At 31.2% G+C, this 20,082-nt stretch overlaps 1 protein-coding gene across 1 annotated transcript; it reads left to right on the forward strand.

Moving 5' to 3' along the window:
• Positions 1-246: 246 nt before the first annotated feature.
• On the forward strand, positions 247-10,768 carry LOC122852017 (ubiquitin-conjugating enzyme E2 G2). The gene is made up of 4 exons (XM_044151568.1): positions 247-408; positions 536-617; positions 8,948-9,066; positions 9,138-10,768. Exons 1-4 carry the CDS (start codon positions 366-368, stop codon positions 9,395-9,397), a joined length of 504 nt encoding a protein of 167 aa, XP_044007503.1. The 5' UTR covers positions 247-365; the 3' UTR covers positions 9,398-10,768.
• The last annotated feature ends 9,314 nt before the right edge of the window (positions 10,769-20,082 follow it).

A 20,082-nucleotide genomic window follows, 5' to 3' on the forward strand; every position in this document is an offset into this window, starting at 1 on the left:
TGATTGTGAATTTATTTTTTTATATAATTAAATTATGTTTTAATTGTCATAAAATTTTTCTTTACGTTGACAAATCAAGTTATTATTTATTTTTGTGTAATAAAAAAACAGTTTTTACAGTTATGTGCAGTGGTATAGGTTGAATAAATAATATCCTTCATTTTATAAAAATAAGAGGGCACTTTCAACTATTATAGGTACATTTGATGTAGTATCATACGTATATCACGTATGATTGTATAATACCCTAAAAATCGTCGAATTACCCATCACTGGATCTGATCTTCAAGTGTCACGACGTGAAACAAAAATTATTGTTCTATCAAAATATCCGTTATAATTCGATATAAAACAATATACTAATCATGGCAGGTTCGGCATTGAGGCGTCTTATGGCTGAATATAAACGTAAGATGAATTATTAACATTTTTGAAATACTGTTATTTAAGAAAAAAAAAAAAATTACACAGTTGTTATGATTCGTTTGTGGCTAATAAAAATAAAAATAATGAACTGAACTCTATTGCATTGCAGAATTAACCCTTAACCCGCCCGAAGGTATTGTTGCTGGACCAGTCAATGAAGAGAATTTTTTCGAATGGGAGGCACTAATTACGTATGTCATTTATTTTTATAACTTATTATGCTTTTAATTGCCTAAATGTTACAAAATTATATTAAGGCAGTATGTCAAAATATTGAAAAAAAATTCCCTCTCACAGATTTTGATCAAAGAAGGCTTTTTTTTTAAGTGAAATAAAGATCTATTTTATCAAATTTTTTTTGTAATTTTCTACCACGATTTGACCGAGATAATTAGGGTCAAAGTTGACAACAATTTAACACTTTAACACAAGCATAGGAAGCATCGGCACGTTTTCACTTCTATTGAAAAAACGCTCTCACAGAAAACCTTCATTTCACTACAGCTTATACTTCTTTTAATAACAAAAATAATTTTAAAAAAATCATCGATTTCTACCACGAATTTTAAAAGTTATTAATTATTTAAGACGAAAATTTAGGGTCAAAAACAGTCAAAAAGTACCAGGCGAAGCATTGAAAACAAGAAGACTAGAAATACAGGAGGACGAACTTGCGGCGACCATATAGCGATACGGTTTTTATATACAGGCGAGATAGGGAGTAAGTCCTCCTGTATTTCTAGTCTTCTTGATTGAAAATCTGCTGAAGTAGTATTAGTGTGTATCATGGAGGTGTATACACCTCCATGGCGTGTGTAAATACGAGGCGCCCTCACTCATACTTCTAAAGACGCGTCAGTAAAGTATACAAATTTTAGACATTAGAGGGCACTTATTATTTTTTTAAGCTATGGTTACAAGGGTGCCTCTTTGAACCCAAAGAATTATCCTACCTTGGGATTTACATACTGCCTTAAAACTGTGAATGCAGCGAGAATATCAGTTTATATCAATGATAGCAATTATATCAAATTCCTATTCAGCAGCTTTTAGAGCCTTCTCTAACATAAATTACTGTCACGATCAAATTTGACATGTAAATAGTTTCGAGAGCCTAAATGATTATACCTGTCATACTTTCGCTGAATATTTCCTATTAATAAATAGTGTGGAAATGAATAACGATTGAGGAAAACATCTATCTGATTATACAGGAAAAGATTAGCTTTTCTATGGATTCACAATTTTTTTTCATATTCAAAAATCAAGCAGTAGTCAATTTTTAGGTAATTTTTATTTTTGTATCGATGGATTACGTTTTTACAGTATTTCTCATTTACAGAGTGCTATTTTGTGCCTAACTTTTCCGCAGCGTGATTAAAAACTGCTGAAAAAAGCATTTAATAGAATCTACGAATAATTTAACAGTGGGAAAATGTTTAGCGTTCTTTAAAAGTAATAACTCTACTTTTGAAAAATTTGAGTTCGTTACCAAAAAGTGAATTCAGTATACTGTTTTGACAACTATTTTTTATATTGTTGTAAATACTAATAAATATATGTGGAGCATGTTTATAAAAAATAAAAAAAATAAAAAAACCAAGACAGTTTAACAAATAAATTATAATATTTTCATTGTTGTTGTTTTTTTTGATGCCACAAACAATAGAGGTTGTGTTGTATTTATTATACTTGGATTCATTTATTTAATATAAATAATTAATGTTTATTATTGATGTATGTGAATCATTATAAAATATACCAAATCTAGTTGAATAAATATGATAACTTTTGAAAAATTTAAAAAAAACTTGAAAATTTTCTTAACAAATTTGTATCGCGCGCGCATAAAGTCTTCCATTTTTGTGGCGAGAAGGCGACCTTTTGATTGGTCGATTCACAGCGGCCAAACCAGGCTGCGCACTGCCATACCTGTAGTATTTCTACCATGATAATGAACTCATATTTTCAAAACTAGAGTTATTACTTTAATGAAAGCTAAACATTGAAGTGAACTTTGATACCAAAAACCTGTTTGCTCGACTCAAATGATACACTATCATACATACTTTCAGGTTTCAAGATAACCTTTCTTAGTGCTTTCATAGCGCTTTCTCAATAAAAGATTATTAGCAACTTAATAGCTAAGAGAATAATGCAGTACAAAGGCTCTACACGATACAAAACGTAATAATTGATCCGAATATATTTTTAAAAAAATTGAAAATGATTTGATCACATTATTATTACGTGATTTGATGTTATATCTTAATAAACATAGCAAATAATAATGTTGAATTTTTTTGGGTTATGTTCAAGCTGTCACTCGTTGTAACCCGAGTGGAAATTTGGTCAGGCTCAACGGATTTGATATCCGATCTTGATCAAAAATTGATCAAGTTACCTTATTTCAGTGACAATATTGTGTAGCAGTATATCAAGAAGTTTTATCCAAATTTTCAGGTATTTTTATTCATTATTTACTGAGTTATTAAATTAACAACAAATTGCGCGTCTATCGTTTGTATTTTTATGAATATACAAACGCGCGAGCATACACATTTATGAGAGAGGGGGTAACGATCAAGCATATATAGCTTTAACGGCGGCTTGCAATTTGTTGTTAAATTAATAACTCAGTAAATAATGAATAAAAATACCTGAAAATTTGGATAAAACTTCTTGATATACTGCTACACAATATTGTCACTGACAAATTACTCAATTTTCAAATTTCTCCGACTCTTTTTTCGTTTGAAGTTAGACAAATTAAAATTTTCCGTAGACATGAAACAATAAATAAAAAAAATTGAACAATATCAATAAATAATTTTTTCAATAATGCTGTTGGATCCGCTAGATTATTATAAAGGTACAGTCAAATTTTCAAGTTGATTTATTTATTTTTAAGAAAGTTATCACAAGTTATATATTGAAAAAAAAGTATTTTTTTCAAAAAAAATAATTTCGTTTTTAATTTTTAACTCGTTAACTAATAATCATAAAAAAAATTTATTTTAAAAGAAAATATGTATTTTTCAATTATACAAAAGATGGTATTTTTTTTTTTTTAATTTTCATGTTTGATTCTTCACCAAGAGCAACGTCGCGTTTTCTTGGGCTTCGAGCGTGCGGACGGTTTTTGCATCCGGACCCTCAATTATAAAATTGTATACAAGAATATTCTCTTAAATCGAATTTAACAATAACTAAGTTGATCTCGTTTATTTGTCCATGGTTCAATAATGAGTGAAAAAATTCATTCACTGCCAGCATGCCCAGGTATTGCAAAAAAATATTGAGCGATATTCAATATCTCTGAAAATGCAGCCTCATCAGGGTTTGCTTTAAAAAACTCACAAATTGATTGCCAACTTTTTTGTGAAAAACTCATTTGAAATCTTTTAAAAGATTTTGCATCGGGCTACCTATACTCTATATATATTTTTTTTTTTTATTTAATGTATATACTCTTTATATGACGAGGTAGATATACTGCATACCATCTCAGTTTTAATAACTAAAGATATTCAAGAGTTTATCACAGTAAACAATTTATTAAAAAAATTGTAAACTTAAGTCTCAAAAATCAGGACATTTAACAAATCAGGACCGTATCAGGACAAGCCATTCGAAATCAGGACATGTCCTGCTAAATCAGGACGCTAATCAAGTTGAATATTCTAAAATATATAAGTTTTTCAAGGAATTTTCCTTGTTCAAGATTGTATCAAGTATTTTGATCACATCTTAAACAAGTGGACCTGGTCAAATCTTGATCAGAAGTTTCTAAGTCTTATCATATTTAACATATACAGCTGATGACAGCTCTATATAATATTTCTTTTATTAAATAATTTATTTCAATATGTATCCATAATTTTTTATTACAATAACTCTAACAAATAAATACAAAAAAATTATTACGTACTTGATTAATTAATATATAGTCGAAAATAATTATTTAGAAATAATTATTATATTGCGAAATTTTTTTTTTTCCAATTATTATTTATTAATCTTTCTTCAAATCTATAATTTCGTTTTTGCCTCTTGTGACTGAATGTAAAATATGAGGATTTAAAAACTCTCCATTGCATCGATCGTCCGGTGGCCGAGTGGACTGAAGCATGCGTTTAGTAAAGTAATCCGTTATTCGTAGGTTCGATCCTGTCTAGTTGCGCGCACCACAATGTCTAATATTCTTTGTCTTTCTGTACCTTCCTCTCTTACTCTAACTCTGTCTCAGTAATAATAAGCAATTAATTAAATTAATAAAAAAATGTTAAATAATTTTTTCTGTCAATTTTTGATTATGTTTTTTGATCAAGTCTTGTTCCATTTTTGCGTTACGTTTTGATCAATTCTTGAACAGGTAACTTGATCAAGTCTTGATCCATTTTATGTTACGTTTTGATCAATTCTTGAACAGGTAGCTTGATCAAGTCTTGATCCATTTTGCGTTACGTTTTGATCAATTCTTGATCAAGTTGCCTGATCAAGTTTTGATAATATTCTGAACTGAATTTCTACTCGGGAATCTCAGTTTTGGTAAGTTATGGAAAGTTATCGCGAGAATAGAATAGAATGAAACATCTAGTCAATAGCAAGTCAGCAGTTAATCAATAGCGAATTCTCAGCAACTCAATCTTGAGTTAATAACGATATAATATAGAAAGAAACAACGACAATAAACAATAACAATGTTAAACAATAAATTTTGAACTTTTTTTTTGCTATTGATTAGCTATTGAGTTGCTGAGAATTTTTTATTGATTTGCTGTTGACTTGATTTTTTATTCTATTTAATTCTCGTTGTAACTTTCCATAAATTACTAAAACTGAAATTACAACGAGTGACAGCTTGAACATAACCCAAAAAAATTCAACATTATTATTTACGATGATTTTTCAAAATTTATTCAGATCAATTATTATGTTTTGTATCGTGTAGTTCATTATTTGTAGTTCATTATTCTCTTTTCTATAAATTTGCTAATAATATGCTATTGAGAAAACGCCATTAACAAGTAGCTTTCAAACTGTTATTGAGTCTTCTGCTAGAAAGATACAACCCGGGAAAAAAAATGATATTCGAATATCTTTTATGAAATATAGTTGAAGATGTCTTTTTTCCATATCTCTGAATATCACCGAAGATATTCAACTATTTATATCTCTAGTCAACAATCTATACTAGAAGTTGAAATCTTGAATATATTTAACGATATTTGAATACCCGGGAAACAAATTTCCTAGATATGTCTGGCTCACAGCGATGCAAATTCAGCCTGATCTGGAAAACAGATCCATTTTTTTGCTAAACAAAAGAGTAAATTTCACTAAGAAAAAAGGTAAAAATTACTCACGGACGTTGTAAATTTAACCTGATGATGTAGTATATATTCGGTTCATATTTTTTAAGGGTAGAATTTACCACACGAATCTGTGACGAAAATAAATAAATGAAAATTACTTGCATGTGTTTTATTTGTTAAATGAATGAAGGGCAAGCTCACATTAAAAAAAAAACATGAAATTTAACAAATTTACAAAATTCATCTTGATAGGACAATTAATTTTTTTTAAATTAATCAATTGAAAAAAAATGATTGTCCTCTCAAGATAAAATTTGGAACCTAGATTACACATAAAATGCACAAAATTATGGGCCCTATATTGATTCTGTATCTTTATTATTGACCGAGTTATGCCTCCTTGGCTTTAAGCTAGCACAATCAATAATAAAAAAAAATATAAAAGTGCACAAAAATTAATTTTTTTGTACATAAATTGCACAAAATTTGCACAAAATCCCAGTTGAAGTCCCAAGTGATTGGGTCTACAGCACGTGCTAACTTTATAGACCTATGTCAATCGGTCTACTCTTTTTTAAATCTCAAATGCAACATTTTTTGTGTGTTAAATTTTATATCAATTTTTTCTTAATTATAAAATTACAAATAATCATAAAAAACTATTAATAATAATATTAATATTCACAAAATAAATTTATTTATAAAAAATTTGATAATATGAAAAAAAATTGACACAAATGAGCAAAATTATAGGTTAGGTATGACATACTAATAATAAAAAGTAAATAATTATTCATTCCGAATGGATATAATGTCGATGGAACAAAAAAAAAAAACTGACGAAAAACTTATGTTTTTTAACTTTTTCAATTATATTTTTTGTTTTTATAATATGTATTGAACTTCTTTCGGTCACACAAAATTTCATTTGGCGTCGTTTACTGATAAAAGTGGGGAAATATCATTAAAAGCGCGCAATTATATGATAAACGCAACTCGTGAGACCTAGTGATCATCCCTTTATTAAAATTTAACATTTTAAAAATGTAAAATTCAAAATTTGACATTTTTTGAAGTATTAATTTTATATTTTGAATGAATTGACATTTTTTTAGATGTTAAATTTACATTTTTCTTAATTTTCACATTTTTTTAGATGTTAAAGATAAAAAAATAATAAATTTTCACATTTTTTTAGATGTTAAAGATAAAAAAATAATGAATTTTCATTTGACAATGACAGAATTGATGTAGCCAAAGAAATTAAATAGTAAGCTACATTTATTCCTCATCTCCGTCTTTTCCTTAGCTACTCCTTGTCCTTGGTATTGCATTTATTTAACAAAAAAATACATGTATTTCATTTTAATGAATTAAAATACCATTGGAAAATTTCTAGGAAATAATGAAACTCAATAAATTGTGTTGTTATCTTTATTAACTACTAAGCCACTTGCCACAATTATTTTAATTTATAACAATGATAAAATTATTGGCAAGCCCTCAGCATAGAAACAATTTAAGTAGAATAAAATTTTTGTCAACTTGCGTTCGTGGTTAAGTTGGTTACAGCTCGTTGTTCGTATGAGGTAGCGTTCAAGGTATAGGGGGGATTAAGTCTTGGTCGATGCAAGGGGGGCTATTCTCGAATTCATACGAGTCGACTTGAGTAGAGATGTGAGATCCGTTCACGGACCTCGGTCCGTGTGAACGAGTCGACTCGTATGAATTCGAGAATAGCCCCCCAGAAGTCTGACAAAAAAAATAAATTTTTAACTTGACCCCACCTGATTATTTATATATAGGGTTCTGACCTATTCACCATGGCATCTGGTGGCGCACAGTGAACTATTTCCAAATGATTGAAATTACATTAAAAATTTTATATTGTATAGTTTGTTGACCATAGCATACTATAGTAAAATCGTTTGGAATGCGCCATATTGTCTCACAGATAAGCTTTTACACAATAAATGTGTGCGTGAGCGACCGAAGCCCGCCCATAGGTTAGATCCCTGTATATCTCAACAAAAAAAAAAAAAGTGTCAAGTATTCGAAATCGTCACTAATTGTGAGAATATTAATTAAGATGTAATACCAGAAGGACAAGAAGGAAATATATTTTTGACGCATGTAATTAAGTCTGAACTATTGAAAAAAAAAATTTTCAACTTGACCCCACATCCCGTGAAGGAGAAAACAACATGGCCAAGCATTGGGCCAAGCCTGGCAAAATGTTGCCAAGTATTGGCTGCCAGTCTTGGTCAGTGCTTGCACACTTTTTTTGTAAAAAAAACATTGTTTTTTTTTTTTTTTTTTGAGATATCACATCTTTTTGTAAAGTAAACAATTTATTTATGCTGTCAAAGTAGTTTAGAGGTTATGTCAAATAATAACATACTGCAGTACAGCCAATATATAGACACTAGAAAAAAGAGAGGTCGTAAAATAGAGAAGAGAAATAATTGTTAAGTTTAACCAACTGAACGGAAGCAATCTGGTCGATTTAGCAAAAACGCAATGATCGTAATATCGATTTTGCTTTAGAAATATAATTACGCAATAAAAAAATTTATTTTTTTTTTAAAAAAAAGCTGGACATCGATTTATGGGATCATTTCCAAACCTCAGTATCTTCATTCAACTCTATCATATTTTAATTCAATTTCTAAAAGATTAGGGACGGAAGGGGACAAAATATTTGATGTATAATAAGGCACGGTAGTAGCTCTCATCATCACACATATATATATTTTTTTCTCATACTTGACTACTGTGCCTCTTGATATACATTGGATATTTGAATTGTAGAAAAATTGTCAACTTTGTCGTCGATATCTAATACCTGTAGGCTCGACATTTCATTTCGGATTTTGAATGAACCAGGCGGGGTCAAGTTTAAAATGTTGTCAACAGTTGAAACTTAATTCTACTACTACCTATAGCTGTGTATATACATATAGCTCTATGTTGTGTATAGGGACGGTAGTTATTCGCGTTTCCCCACTTTTTTTTTTTCTTATACTTGACACGAGGCACTACCGTGCCTCTTGATTATTATTCTAATGGTTATTTTTTGACAAAAAAAATATTTTCTATGAAAGCCTCTGTTAACAGTTGTCAACTTTAAAAATTAAGTATACTGTATCAATTTCAAATCTCTCTTATATTCGGAAAACGTTTAACTTCGACAATTTTTACAGCGGTCCAGAAGGTACGTGCTTCGAAGGTGGAGTTTTTCCAGCGAAACTTGTTTTTCCACCTGACTATCCATTGAGTCCACCAAAGATGCAGTTCACATGCGAAATGTTTCACCCAAACAGTAACTATCTAATAAATCTTTTGAGTTATACAAAAAACGTTTCTGATAAAAGTAAAGAAATTTTTTTCTAGTTTATGCTGATGGAAGAGTATGCATTAGTATACTTCATGCACCGGGGGATGATCCAATGGGATATGAAAGTAGTTCAGAAAGATGGAGTCCAGTACAAAGTGTCGAGAAAATATTATTAAGTGTTGTCAGTATGCTTGCTGAGCCAAATGACGAAAGTGGGGCTAATGTTGATGCTGCTAAAATGTGGCGTGAAGACCGAACTGAATTTGAAAGAATCGCTCAAAAATTGGTACGGAAAACGCTAGGTATTTCATCATAATTTTTTTTTTCTCTCCCTTTGTATACATATATTTATGATAGATATGCATATTTCTGCTACAATTTTTTCATTGATCGATAACTGGGAAATAAAAATATAGATAAAGATTTACTTATTTTTTTATTTCCTTTTGCTTTATTCTCTATGGTTTTTTATAGTTAAAAATAGGGTTACCATATCTCCAGGAAACCAAATCAGAACATTTTCCTCCCACTCCAAAATTTCACCCTCTCCACCCATAAATTTATGTTTCAAGTTGATAATCATAACAATTCATTTATTTTAATTATATGTTATTTATTTATTCGTTTTTTTTTAATTATTCAGTAACTATTCATCACAATTACACGAACGATAAAAAAATTTTTTACAGTAGTCAATTTCTTTGTCTAAATTAATTCATTAAAAATTAATTCGTTAGCAAAATTCTTTCTTTAGGCATTTTTCTTATAGCTTTCAAGTTGTTAAATTAATAATATTTTAAACAAATTAAAAGCTATAGAAAAAATGGCTAAGGAAAGGATGTTGCTCACTAAGCAATTTTTGAAGAATTAATTTAGCTAAAGAAATTAATTGGTGAGCCACATTCTTTCCTTAGCCATTCGTCGATAGCTTTTCATTTATTTAAACAAATTAAAAGCCATAGGAAAAATGGCTAGGGAAAGGATGTGGCTTACCTATTAATTTTCAAAGAATTAATTTCGCTAAAGAAATTAATTGGCAAGCTACAAAATTTACAAAAAAATAATTTTACGAAAATAAAAGAAGGGTTGCCTAGGCTATAGAAATTTTTCATCGGGCCCCCTATACTCTATATGACGAAGTACATATACTGCACGCTATCTAAATTTTAATAATTAGAAGTATTCAAGAGTCCATCATAGATAGCGTAAATTCTATATTATATTTATTAAAAAAACTTTATAATAAAAAAAAATTTCAAAAATTGTAAACGAGTCTCAAAAATCAGGACATTTAACAAATCAGGACCGTATCAGGACAAGCCGTTCAAAATCAGGACATGTCCTGCTAAATCAGGACGCATGGTAACCCTAGTTAAAAATCTTAGGTACTGAATAAATCGATAGTTTTGAAATTAAAAATCTAGGAGTTGTTTTTTGTAATGGTTTTTATGATCGTCAAAACTTGAAAGCATCCGAATTCAGTGCAGTAGCTCTCAGTGATGACTTGCCAGAATTCCAGCCTCTCGTGTAATTCCATTCCACTTACACTGAGAGAAAAATATATTATATTTTAATAAAAAATAAGTTAAATTTTACAATGTTCTATAGTACTAGTGGAAGTTTTGGAAACAACAGTATAATTTATAATGTAGTCGTTTTGGCCAATAAATTCCACTTATTATAATAATTTTTGTTATATTTTTTCTGAATTTTTACTGTAGTTTGCCGGAATATTTGAAATCTTGAGTTGATACTTTACTTTATTATGCTAAATATTACTGTACTTTACGATGACTCACTTGATAATAAAAACAGAACATAAATTTACGATTTATGTCCCCAATAAGCCTTAATTTTCGTTGGCTGTTTATATATTTATCATACATTCAATAATCAAAAGACGTGAAATATAAAAAAAAAAGTCAGGATTTTGAAGTATACGGATGAATAATTTGCTAGATGAAAAATTAGGCGCTTTTTATTATAATATTATTAACATGTATTGAATTTTTAATGTTTTTATGAATAAGTAGCGAATTTGATGACAATTTTATATGAAACCTTTATAATGTTAGTTACAAAAATTTACATCCTGTATTTTAAGAATATTTTATATAATTTTTATTGAAGAAAAAAATAGGTATAAAAAATATTTATAAAATTTATAAAAATTTTTTTATGTTACAAGGGCAGTGGTAATAATGTGTGAATTTCCAAAAAACGCACTACCCAGGTAGGAGTTCTCGGGCTTGAACAACTGTGCCAGGCTTGTGCGAGGGTCGTGTATCGAGCCTGGGGAGCACAGGCTTGACACAAGCTTGTGCCCATTGTTTTCTCCGGCCTTACACGAGCCTCGTTAACACAGGCTTGAAACAAGACTGTCCCCGTTGTCTTTAACCGGCCTCACACAGGCCTCAATAATTCAAGCCGGTGTCAAGCCTGTGTTTTTTGTTTTCCCCGGCCTCACACGAGCCTCGTTAACACAGGCTTGACACAAGACTGTCCCCGTTGTCTTAAACCGGCCTCACACAGGCCTCAATAATTCAAGCCGGTGTCAAGCCTGTGTTTTTTGTTTTCCCCGGCCTCACACGAGCCTCGTTAACACAGGCTTGACACAAGACTGTCCCCGTTGTCTTAAACCGGCCTCACACAGGCCTCAATAATTCAAGCCGGTGTCAAGCCTGTGTTTTTGTTGGCCTCACACGAGCCTCGTTAACACAGGCTTGACACAAGACTGTCCCCGTTGTCTTTAACCGGCCTCACACAGGCCTCAATAATTCAAGCCGGTGTCAAGCCTGTGTTTTTTGTTTTCCCCGGCCTCACACGAGCCTTGTTAACACAGGCTTGACACAAGACTGTCCCCGTTGTTTTCAACCGGCCTCACACAGGCCTCAATAGTCCAAGCCGGTGTCAAGCCTGTTTTTTTTGTTTTCCCCGGCCTCACACGAGCCTCGCTCCAAGCCCGCCGGACCAAGCCTCACACGGGACTTGACTTGTGCATATATTCAATTAAAAAAAAAAAATTAATTAATTAGATCTATAAATTGTGAATAGACATTTTAAATAAAAATTATTAGGTTTTGACTATCGTGCCAGGCTTTTACAAGGACTGTGTATTGACTCTCGAATAAATTCATCCATATAAAAAATTTTGACTGACTCTTTCATGAATCCCCCGTGGTCGACTTGATAGAGCATTGGAGTTCCACGTGAGAGACCTAGGATCGATCCCCCGTTACGCCGTTTATTTTCGTTCATATAATCATCGTTAATTCAAATTGTATCGCGTAAAAAATAATAATGTCAAATTAATAAATTAATAATAATTGTTTATTTATATTTTTTTATAATTTTTTTTGCAAGCCGGTGTCAAGCCTGGGAACACAAGACTGTGTCGAGCCTGGGAACACAAGCCTGTGTCAAGCCCGATACACTAGTCCGACACCAGCAAATACATCGTGAACATTCCAGACTTGACACAGGCTTGTGTCTCAGGCCCGACACAGGCCCGAGAGCCGGGTAATCAGGCTTGTCCCAGGCTTGTGCCCGTCGTCACTTCCTACCTGGGTACCCCTCTTACGCTTTGGAAATTCACACATTATTTCCACTGCCCTTGTAACATAAAATATTGTTCGTTACATGTGCCCAATCAGAGAGCCCACTCACAACTTATTTGGAGGGGAAACACTCGCCAAGGCTCGTGCTTGCCCCTCCAAATTCGTTGAGAGCACACTCTCTGAGTGGGCACTTGTAACGAATTATACTATTTTTAAATTTTATAAAATTTATATAAAGTTTTCGGAAAATTAACGAAAAATAAATTTCTATGAAGATTCAAAAGGATGTATACCAATTTTGAAAAAAATATATATGTAATTTTTTATAATTTTTTTTTATGCAAGAAAAAAAAAAAAAAAAAATATTACTTGGTAAATATTAATCACAGGTTCATGTAAATTGATGTAAATGAACCTATAATTTAAATAGAATTTATTAATGTTGTTCAAATTAAATTATTTGTTGTCTGTCCAATTTTCGCCTGCAACAGAGGAATCGAAATAGTATATTTCGTTACAAGTGCCCACTCAGAGAGTGTGCTCTCAACGAATTTGGAGGGGCAAGCACGAGCCTTGGCGAAATTGAGATGATCTTGTATTAATCTAAAGTCTGAACCGAAGAAAACAATATTAAAATGTGTTGTAAATTTTTCCTTGACAGTTTCTGAGATAAAAAAAGGTAAGTGATATTTTATTTGATAATAAAAAAAAATTATTTTATATTTTAATCTGTGATAATTAATTAACAAAGTTTAATTATTATTTTACGTTTTAAAATAAGAATAATTGAATTTAGTCTGTTTTTATTATTCCTATTTTTATCTAATTGGAATTCCAAGTCCTGAATTTTTTTTTACTCTTATACCAAGACTTTTTAAGTAACTCATATTCTCTGGTATTGATCTCCTAATTGCTTGATTCTGGCTGACTTGACTCATCCATTATCTACTGTTTTTATGGCCGAATCCTCTTTTTATACCGCTACTATTGAAAGCGATACTCATCATAATGCTTTTACATGTGATCTAATTGTAATTAGTACCTCAAAAAAATTGACAATTTGACTTTTTTGATCAACGATTTTTATTTGTGAACAGTCGATTGTATACACAGTAATAGGTAAATAAATTGGATTTGCTCCCCCACGGAAATATTTTAAAAAAATTTTGCAAAAATTATATAAAAGTCATTTTATAAAATCATTTTGTAAAATATGGGCAAAAAAATTGAGAAAATTATGTAAAAGATTTATAAAATTTTTATAAAAATTTCAATTTTTTTTTATAAATATTATATATATAATATATAAAAAATTTGTAAATATTTTATAAATTTTTTGTAAAAATTTATCAGTTTATTTCGAGTATTTTAACTCTCCCCTCCCCCCCTATTTTTTGTCAAATTTTTATAAAAGAATTATTTAAATTTTCAGAAAATAATTAGAAAAAAAAACTTTTCAACGAAGAATCGAACTCAGACCATCTTGATGACAAGCGGGTGCTTTACCACGATGCCACAAATCTTTTAAGAATCTTTGATAAAAATGTACATAAGAATACTACTTTATTAAATTCAATTACTTTTCAGTTTTAACCGTACTTTTTCATCGATTCTTATATATTTATATGTTGAAAAATAAATTCTGATTACTCTTATATGGATTCGTATGAAAATCGATTTTCTTAATTTTTTTGCCCATATTTTACAAAATGATTTTATAAAATGACTTTTATATAATTTTTGCAAAATTTTTATAAAATATTTCCGTGGGGGCTGTCACTTAAATTATCTTATCATCATCATCAATTTCATGTGCAGCAAATTTTAAATATCTGTCTTAGTTGAATCATTTGAATTTTCAACAGCACAACAATGTACAATAGATTTTTTTAAATTCGACCTTGTTGAGAATGTTTTTGTACACCAAGATTTATACCTCTGTGTATTTCATATGCACATATATGATCCACACAATGGATGTGCCTTTGAATGTCGTATAGCAGGATGTTTTTCTTCAAGGATATTAATACTTGGACAACCCAAGTCATCCAGATTGACTACCGAGAGCGTAGTTTCTTAGACTATCTTAATTTGTGCGAAGACACCCAAGAACATGTCTGAAAACTACGGAGAACGTAGTTCCTTGGACTATCATAGCCTGTACGAAAATATATACGACCATGTCCGAAAATTACCGAGTTGTGTACCCGAAGATACAGCGGAAACCAACAACCTCTGAAGTTTGTGCGAGCAACCTGCAAGAACTTTGACGAGTTGTCACGAGAGCGAATAACCGAAGTTATTCCAAGTCACAGCTTAGAAAATGCTACCGAACAAGCTTATTCAGAGCTGTATTCTTTGTCGGACTCAGAATAAGCTACTTCTACGTGAAACAGCTTTTTTTATACGCTTAGGAGCCTGATTTTCCCTACCAGTTGCTTTCACAATTTTTGGTTGTTTGCGTAACTCCAACCCCCCCAGTTATGTGTCTGGGATCACATGACCAATGGAGGAGCAGTGAACTACCGTGACTGTCGCTTCGTAACCTGCCATGGCAGGCACCACGTTGGGAGCTATTTTGTAACAGTATTTTCTACCGATAACCTAGAAGCGTCGGTTACTATGGGATCAACGAGGATTTCTCACCATTCTCTTTTCTTACTGCCAGGTGAGAGCCAGCTAGTGTAGAACGACAACTAACTAGCCGGGGAATTTTACGTAATGGGAACAATGGCCGCAGACGGCATCCCAGGTAGGAAGTGACGACGGGCACAAGCCTGGGACAAGCCTGATTACCCGGCTCTCGGGCCTGTGTCAGGCCTGAGACACAAGCCTGTGTCAAGTCTGGAATGTTCACGATGTATTTGCTGGTGTCAAACTAGTGTATCGGGCTTGACACAGGCTTGTGTTCCCAGGCTTGAGACGGGCTTGCAAAAAAATTTATAAAAAAATATAAATAAACAATTATTATTAATTTATTAAGTTAACATTATTATTTTTTACGCGATACAATTTGAATTAACGATAATTATAGGAACGAAAATAAACAGTGTAACGCGGGATCGATCCTAGGCCACTCACGTGAAACTCCAATGCTCTATCAAGTCAACCACCGGGGTATTACTGAAAGAGTCAGTCAAACTTTTTTATATGAATGAATTTATTCACAGTCCTTGTAAAAGCCTGGCACGATAGTCAAAACCTAATCATTGTTATTTAAAATTTCTATTTACAATTTATAGATCTATATTAATTTTTTTTTTTTAATTGAATATATATACAAGTCAAGTCCCGTGTGAGGCTTGGTCAAACGGGCTTGACACAAGGCTCGTGTGAGGCCGGGGAAAACAAAAAAAACAGGCTTGACACTGGCTTGGACTATTGAGGCCTGTGTGAGGCCGGTTGAAAACAACGGGGACAGTCTTGTGTCAAGCCTGTGTTAACAAGGCTCGTGTCAGGCCGGGGAAAACAAAAAACACAGGCTTGACACAGGCTTGGATTATTGAGGCCTGTGTGAGGCCGGTTGAAAACAACGGGGACAGTCTTGTGTCAAGCCTGTGTTAACAAGGCTCGTGTGAGGCCGGGGAAAACAATGGGCACAATCTTGTGTCAAGCCTGTGCTCCCAAGGCTTGATACACGACACTCGCACAAGCCTGGCACAGTTGTTCAAGCCCGAGAACTCCTACCTGGGATATATGTAATACTTCTATATTGCTAACGTCCTATCTCTACAATAAGTGGATTTCCTCCATGGGCAACGGTGCAGACTCTATCGTCTTCCTTGTCGTGTGCCTACCAAAACGACGCGCGCATGTGATACTCGGAGAACGTTGGATGCTCACTCACACTACTATATTTGATGTAAAAATTTTTGTTTGCACTAATACAAATAAATTTAACAGTTAGATATAATAGTGTGAGTGAGCTTCCGACGTTCTCCGAGTGTCACATGCGCGTCTGCAAACTTTAAGTATCGAAAGAATCGAGCCTTGTTAGCAATATAGGAGTATTACATATTCGGTAGCGATCTATCTCAGTAAGAAATGGTAGAGGGGTGCGGTCCACCATCTTGAGTTGCGAACGTCACTCGGGCGCCATTACCAAAATGTATAAGTTTTTATACAAAAAATTTAAAATGAATGAATTATTAAAAAAAGTTCACTTAATCAATGAAAATTTTATTATGTCAACGTTAGTCTAAGCTCGGTTTGATATAGCATCTCCGGAAATTTCTTGGATTGGAATATAATCTCATTCCAGTTTTATGTGGCGTCGAATATAATCCTTTACCGAGTGCAATAGATTCCATTATTTTATTATGCCTTCCACTTTTATCTAAGTTTTTTTTGCTTCAGCTAAACTGATTACTTCCACAACGCCTGATACACCTGGAGCTGATACATCTCCTAGAACTAGAATTAAAAGTGGTAAGGCACCACTAATTTTTTTAAGCAACAGGTGAAGCTCATGGTATTATAATACCAGTTTTTCCTCCGCTATTTCTTATTCCTTTTCTTACACTATCTAATTCAGATTCAATTGATTCTGATGTACCATGTGCTCCTGTCATTGTTTGTGTTGCTGCTTGTACGATTCTTGATAATTTTTTCATTTTATGTATTCTTTGTTATTCTCTTGTTTTTCTTCCTGTAACTGACATTGATGATGATTTAGTTTTTATTACTTTGATTTTTTTTGTTTAATGTTCCACTTGTTTTTTTTTTCATTGCTGTTTTCTTTTATTAACAAATTTTTTTTATATTACATCTCATTCCAACTTTCGATTTTGTTTTCGTAATTTTCGTAACAAAAGTAGCAGCTGCTCTTTCACTAATACTCGCGTACATATTGAGAATTATATCGTGAATGATCAGTAAAAATCTTTTTATAATCACGAGATAATGTCGCTAGATTACACTCTAACGTCTACCACTAGATATTCTCAAGTGACTATGTTAATTTAGCAGGGAAACAGAAAAATTCACGAGATAGTGCATAAAAAAAAAAGTTCATCTCTCATGTAAAATGTTGTAATTTTCAAGAGGTATTCCGTAAAAATTTTCACGTGTCACGTCGACAAGAGCGTATTTCATATTATTAATTGTATATATTTGTGGATGACCTTTTATTTTCTATAAATTTATTTCCTAACCAGGTCCGATCCTACAACTTCCTAATAACTAAACCTATGTCCTAATGTGCGAGACCATTTTTAAAAGCTGTATATGTTCGAAATTTCTTTCACATAAGCTACGAGATCTATACGAGTATAATTAATTTAAAGATAATTTAAAATGTCTAATTACAAGCAGTAGTTAAGGAAAAGATGTAGTTAAAGAACTGATGTAGTTGAAGAACTGATGTAGCCAAAGAAATTATGTGGTAAGCTATCAATTCCTTAGCTACTGCTTGTCCTTAGTCATTTATTTATTTAACAAATAAAATACTTGTAATTTATTTTTATAATTTAAAATGTCTAAGGACAAACTTAACAGGGTTACCACATGAAAAAGGGGGAACTCGAAACCTACGTCATTATCTTGTGGAATTAAAATGTTTTAATTTAACTTCACAGGGTAATCACGTAGATTTCGAGTTCCCCGTTTTTTTTTTAATTCTATTTATTTCCATGTGGTTTTCCCATGAAAGATAGTCGGTCATTGTGGAAAATTTCAATGCGTTATAACGTGATATATCGTGTAATTGAATAAATGCCGTTGATTCCACGTGCAACTGTGAATATTGCTATACTGAATACTCACTTTTTTTCGGGTTATAACTTGAATATATCATTGTCGACCGGAATTATTCATGAAAACTACATTAATATATAAGGTCAATGTTGTATCTGTCAAGACTCAGAAATATTCACAGGGTTGCAATGTACACGGAGAGAAATATCCTACAAAAAATATTGAAAACTACTTGAAAATTGTTGAAAAGAACCACAAAACAGTGGCAAGATGTAAGTCCAATAAAATAAGATGAGGTCAATATCCAAACTCGTTTTACTGATCGACAAATTTTGTGGTTACGTTTCTGTACAACAAGATCTATTGGGTGTCTATTAAAATCTATAAAACTTTAAACAAAAATTCTTATAAAATATACAAATTTTGTTCTTTCTCAAATAAAAATTCTTATTCTTGAAGTAAACAAAATTTGTCCTTTTTTAGGATAAAAATTGTTGTATATTACAAATAAAATTTATTTTACAGTAACAATTAAATTTATTCAACTTTCAATAAAAATTCTTACGGAAATAACAAAATTTGTTTTCTATCTAAATAAAAATTAATGAACTCTTTAAATTGAAAATAGTACTGAACAACAAACTTTATTATGCACAAAGCAAAAAATATTAAAGTGAAAATAAAAATTAGTAAATTAGAAAATAAAATTTGTAATAAAGCAGACTAATAATTGTGGTTCAATAAAAATTGTGGTTTTGTCTAACAAAAATTATGAATCTACAAAACAAATAATATGCAACATTTAATAAGTTTTATAAAAAAAACAAATAAAAAAAAGAAGCTTGCATCTTGCCACTAAAGTGTACCAGAACCACAATTTTTGTTGAATATTTCTCTCCTTGTAAAGTCCACGAAAAATCATTAATAACTTACATTAAAATTACTGAATAACGATGGGAATGAGCTTAGAGCGTAATTTAGTGGTATTACCCCGTGAAATTGACGTAAAAATTCTCTCAGTGTAGAGAAGAAATTATTTTACTTGCTTTCTTAGCTAATATATCATTAGCTTTGTTTCTTGCAATTAGACCTTTACGATTGTTCAAGTATGCAATATCGTGTCTTTTACAACACTGTGAAAAATTTCTTCTGTTATCAAATTTCTTTCAAGATCAATTTTTTTGAAAATTATTTTGATAACGAAAAAAAGGCGTAAATCCTCGGACATACGTCCTTTATCCTTTATGAAAGGTTGTTACGCCCTTTTGTTTAAGCCTTAAAATTAGATGAAAAACCTTAAAATTCATTAATTTGCTTTTTAAAAAATGCACTTTAAAATTGACGTTTTTGGTACTTACGCCCATCATCCTTCAATGCGACGATATAATTAATATAATTAATACCATCGATATTATTACTAATATTATATTGATACTATTGTTAATCATACTATTATTGGAATTATTGTTATTTATAATATTATTCATATATAACCATAGTATAAATAAAATAACAATAATATTAATATAATATTAGCAATAATAACGATGATATCAATCATATTAATAATAATAACAATATTATCGATTTATAATAATATCACCGATATGAATAATATTAATAATAATATTGACAATAACATTCGTATATAAATATTGATAATTATTAATATTTATATTCTATTAATTTATATTAATTGGCAAGATGGCCGACATGACTGATTCTCTCTAAAATCACGGAGTATCTCAAT

The sequence above is a fragment of the Aphidius gifuensis genome, linkage group LG3 (assembly GCF_014905175.1).
Source record: "Aphidius gifuensis isolate YNYX2018 linkage group LG3, ASM1490517v1, whole genome shotgun sequence".
In the NCBI taxonomy this organism is placed as follows: domain Eukaryota; kingdom Metazoa; phylum Arthropoda; class Insecta; order Hymenoptera; family Braconidae; genus Aphidius; species Aphidius gifuensis.

Bases quoted from the DNA above. Each gene is read 5' to 3' on its own strand.
- LOC122852017 (XM_044151568.1), top strand. From the start codon at position 366: ATGGCAGGTTCGGCATTGAGGCGTCTTATGGCTGAATATAAAC. The intron at 409-535 runs GTAAGATGAATT...ATTGCATTGCAG, and splicing joins TCTTATGGCTGAATATAAAC to AATTAACCCTTAACCCGCCC. The intron at 9,067-9,137 runs GTAACTATCTAA...ATTTTTTTCTAG, and splicing joins CGAAATGTTTCACCCAAACA to TTTATGCTGATGGAAGAGTA.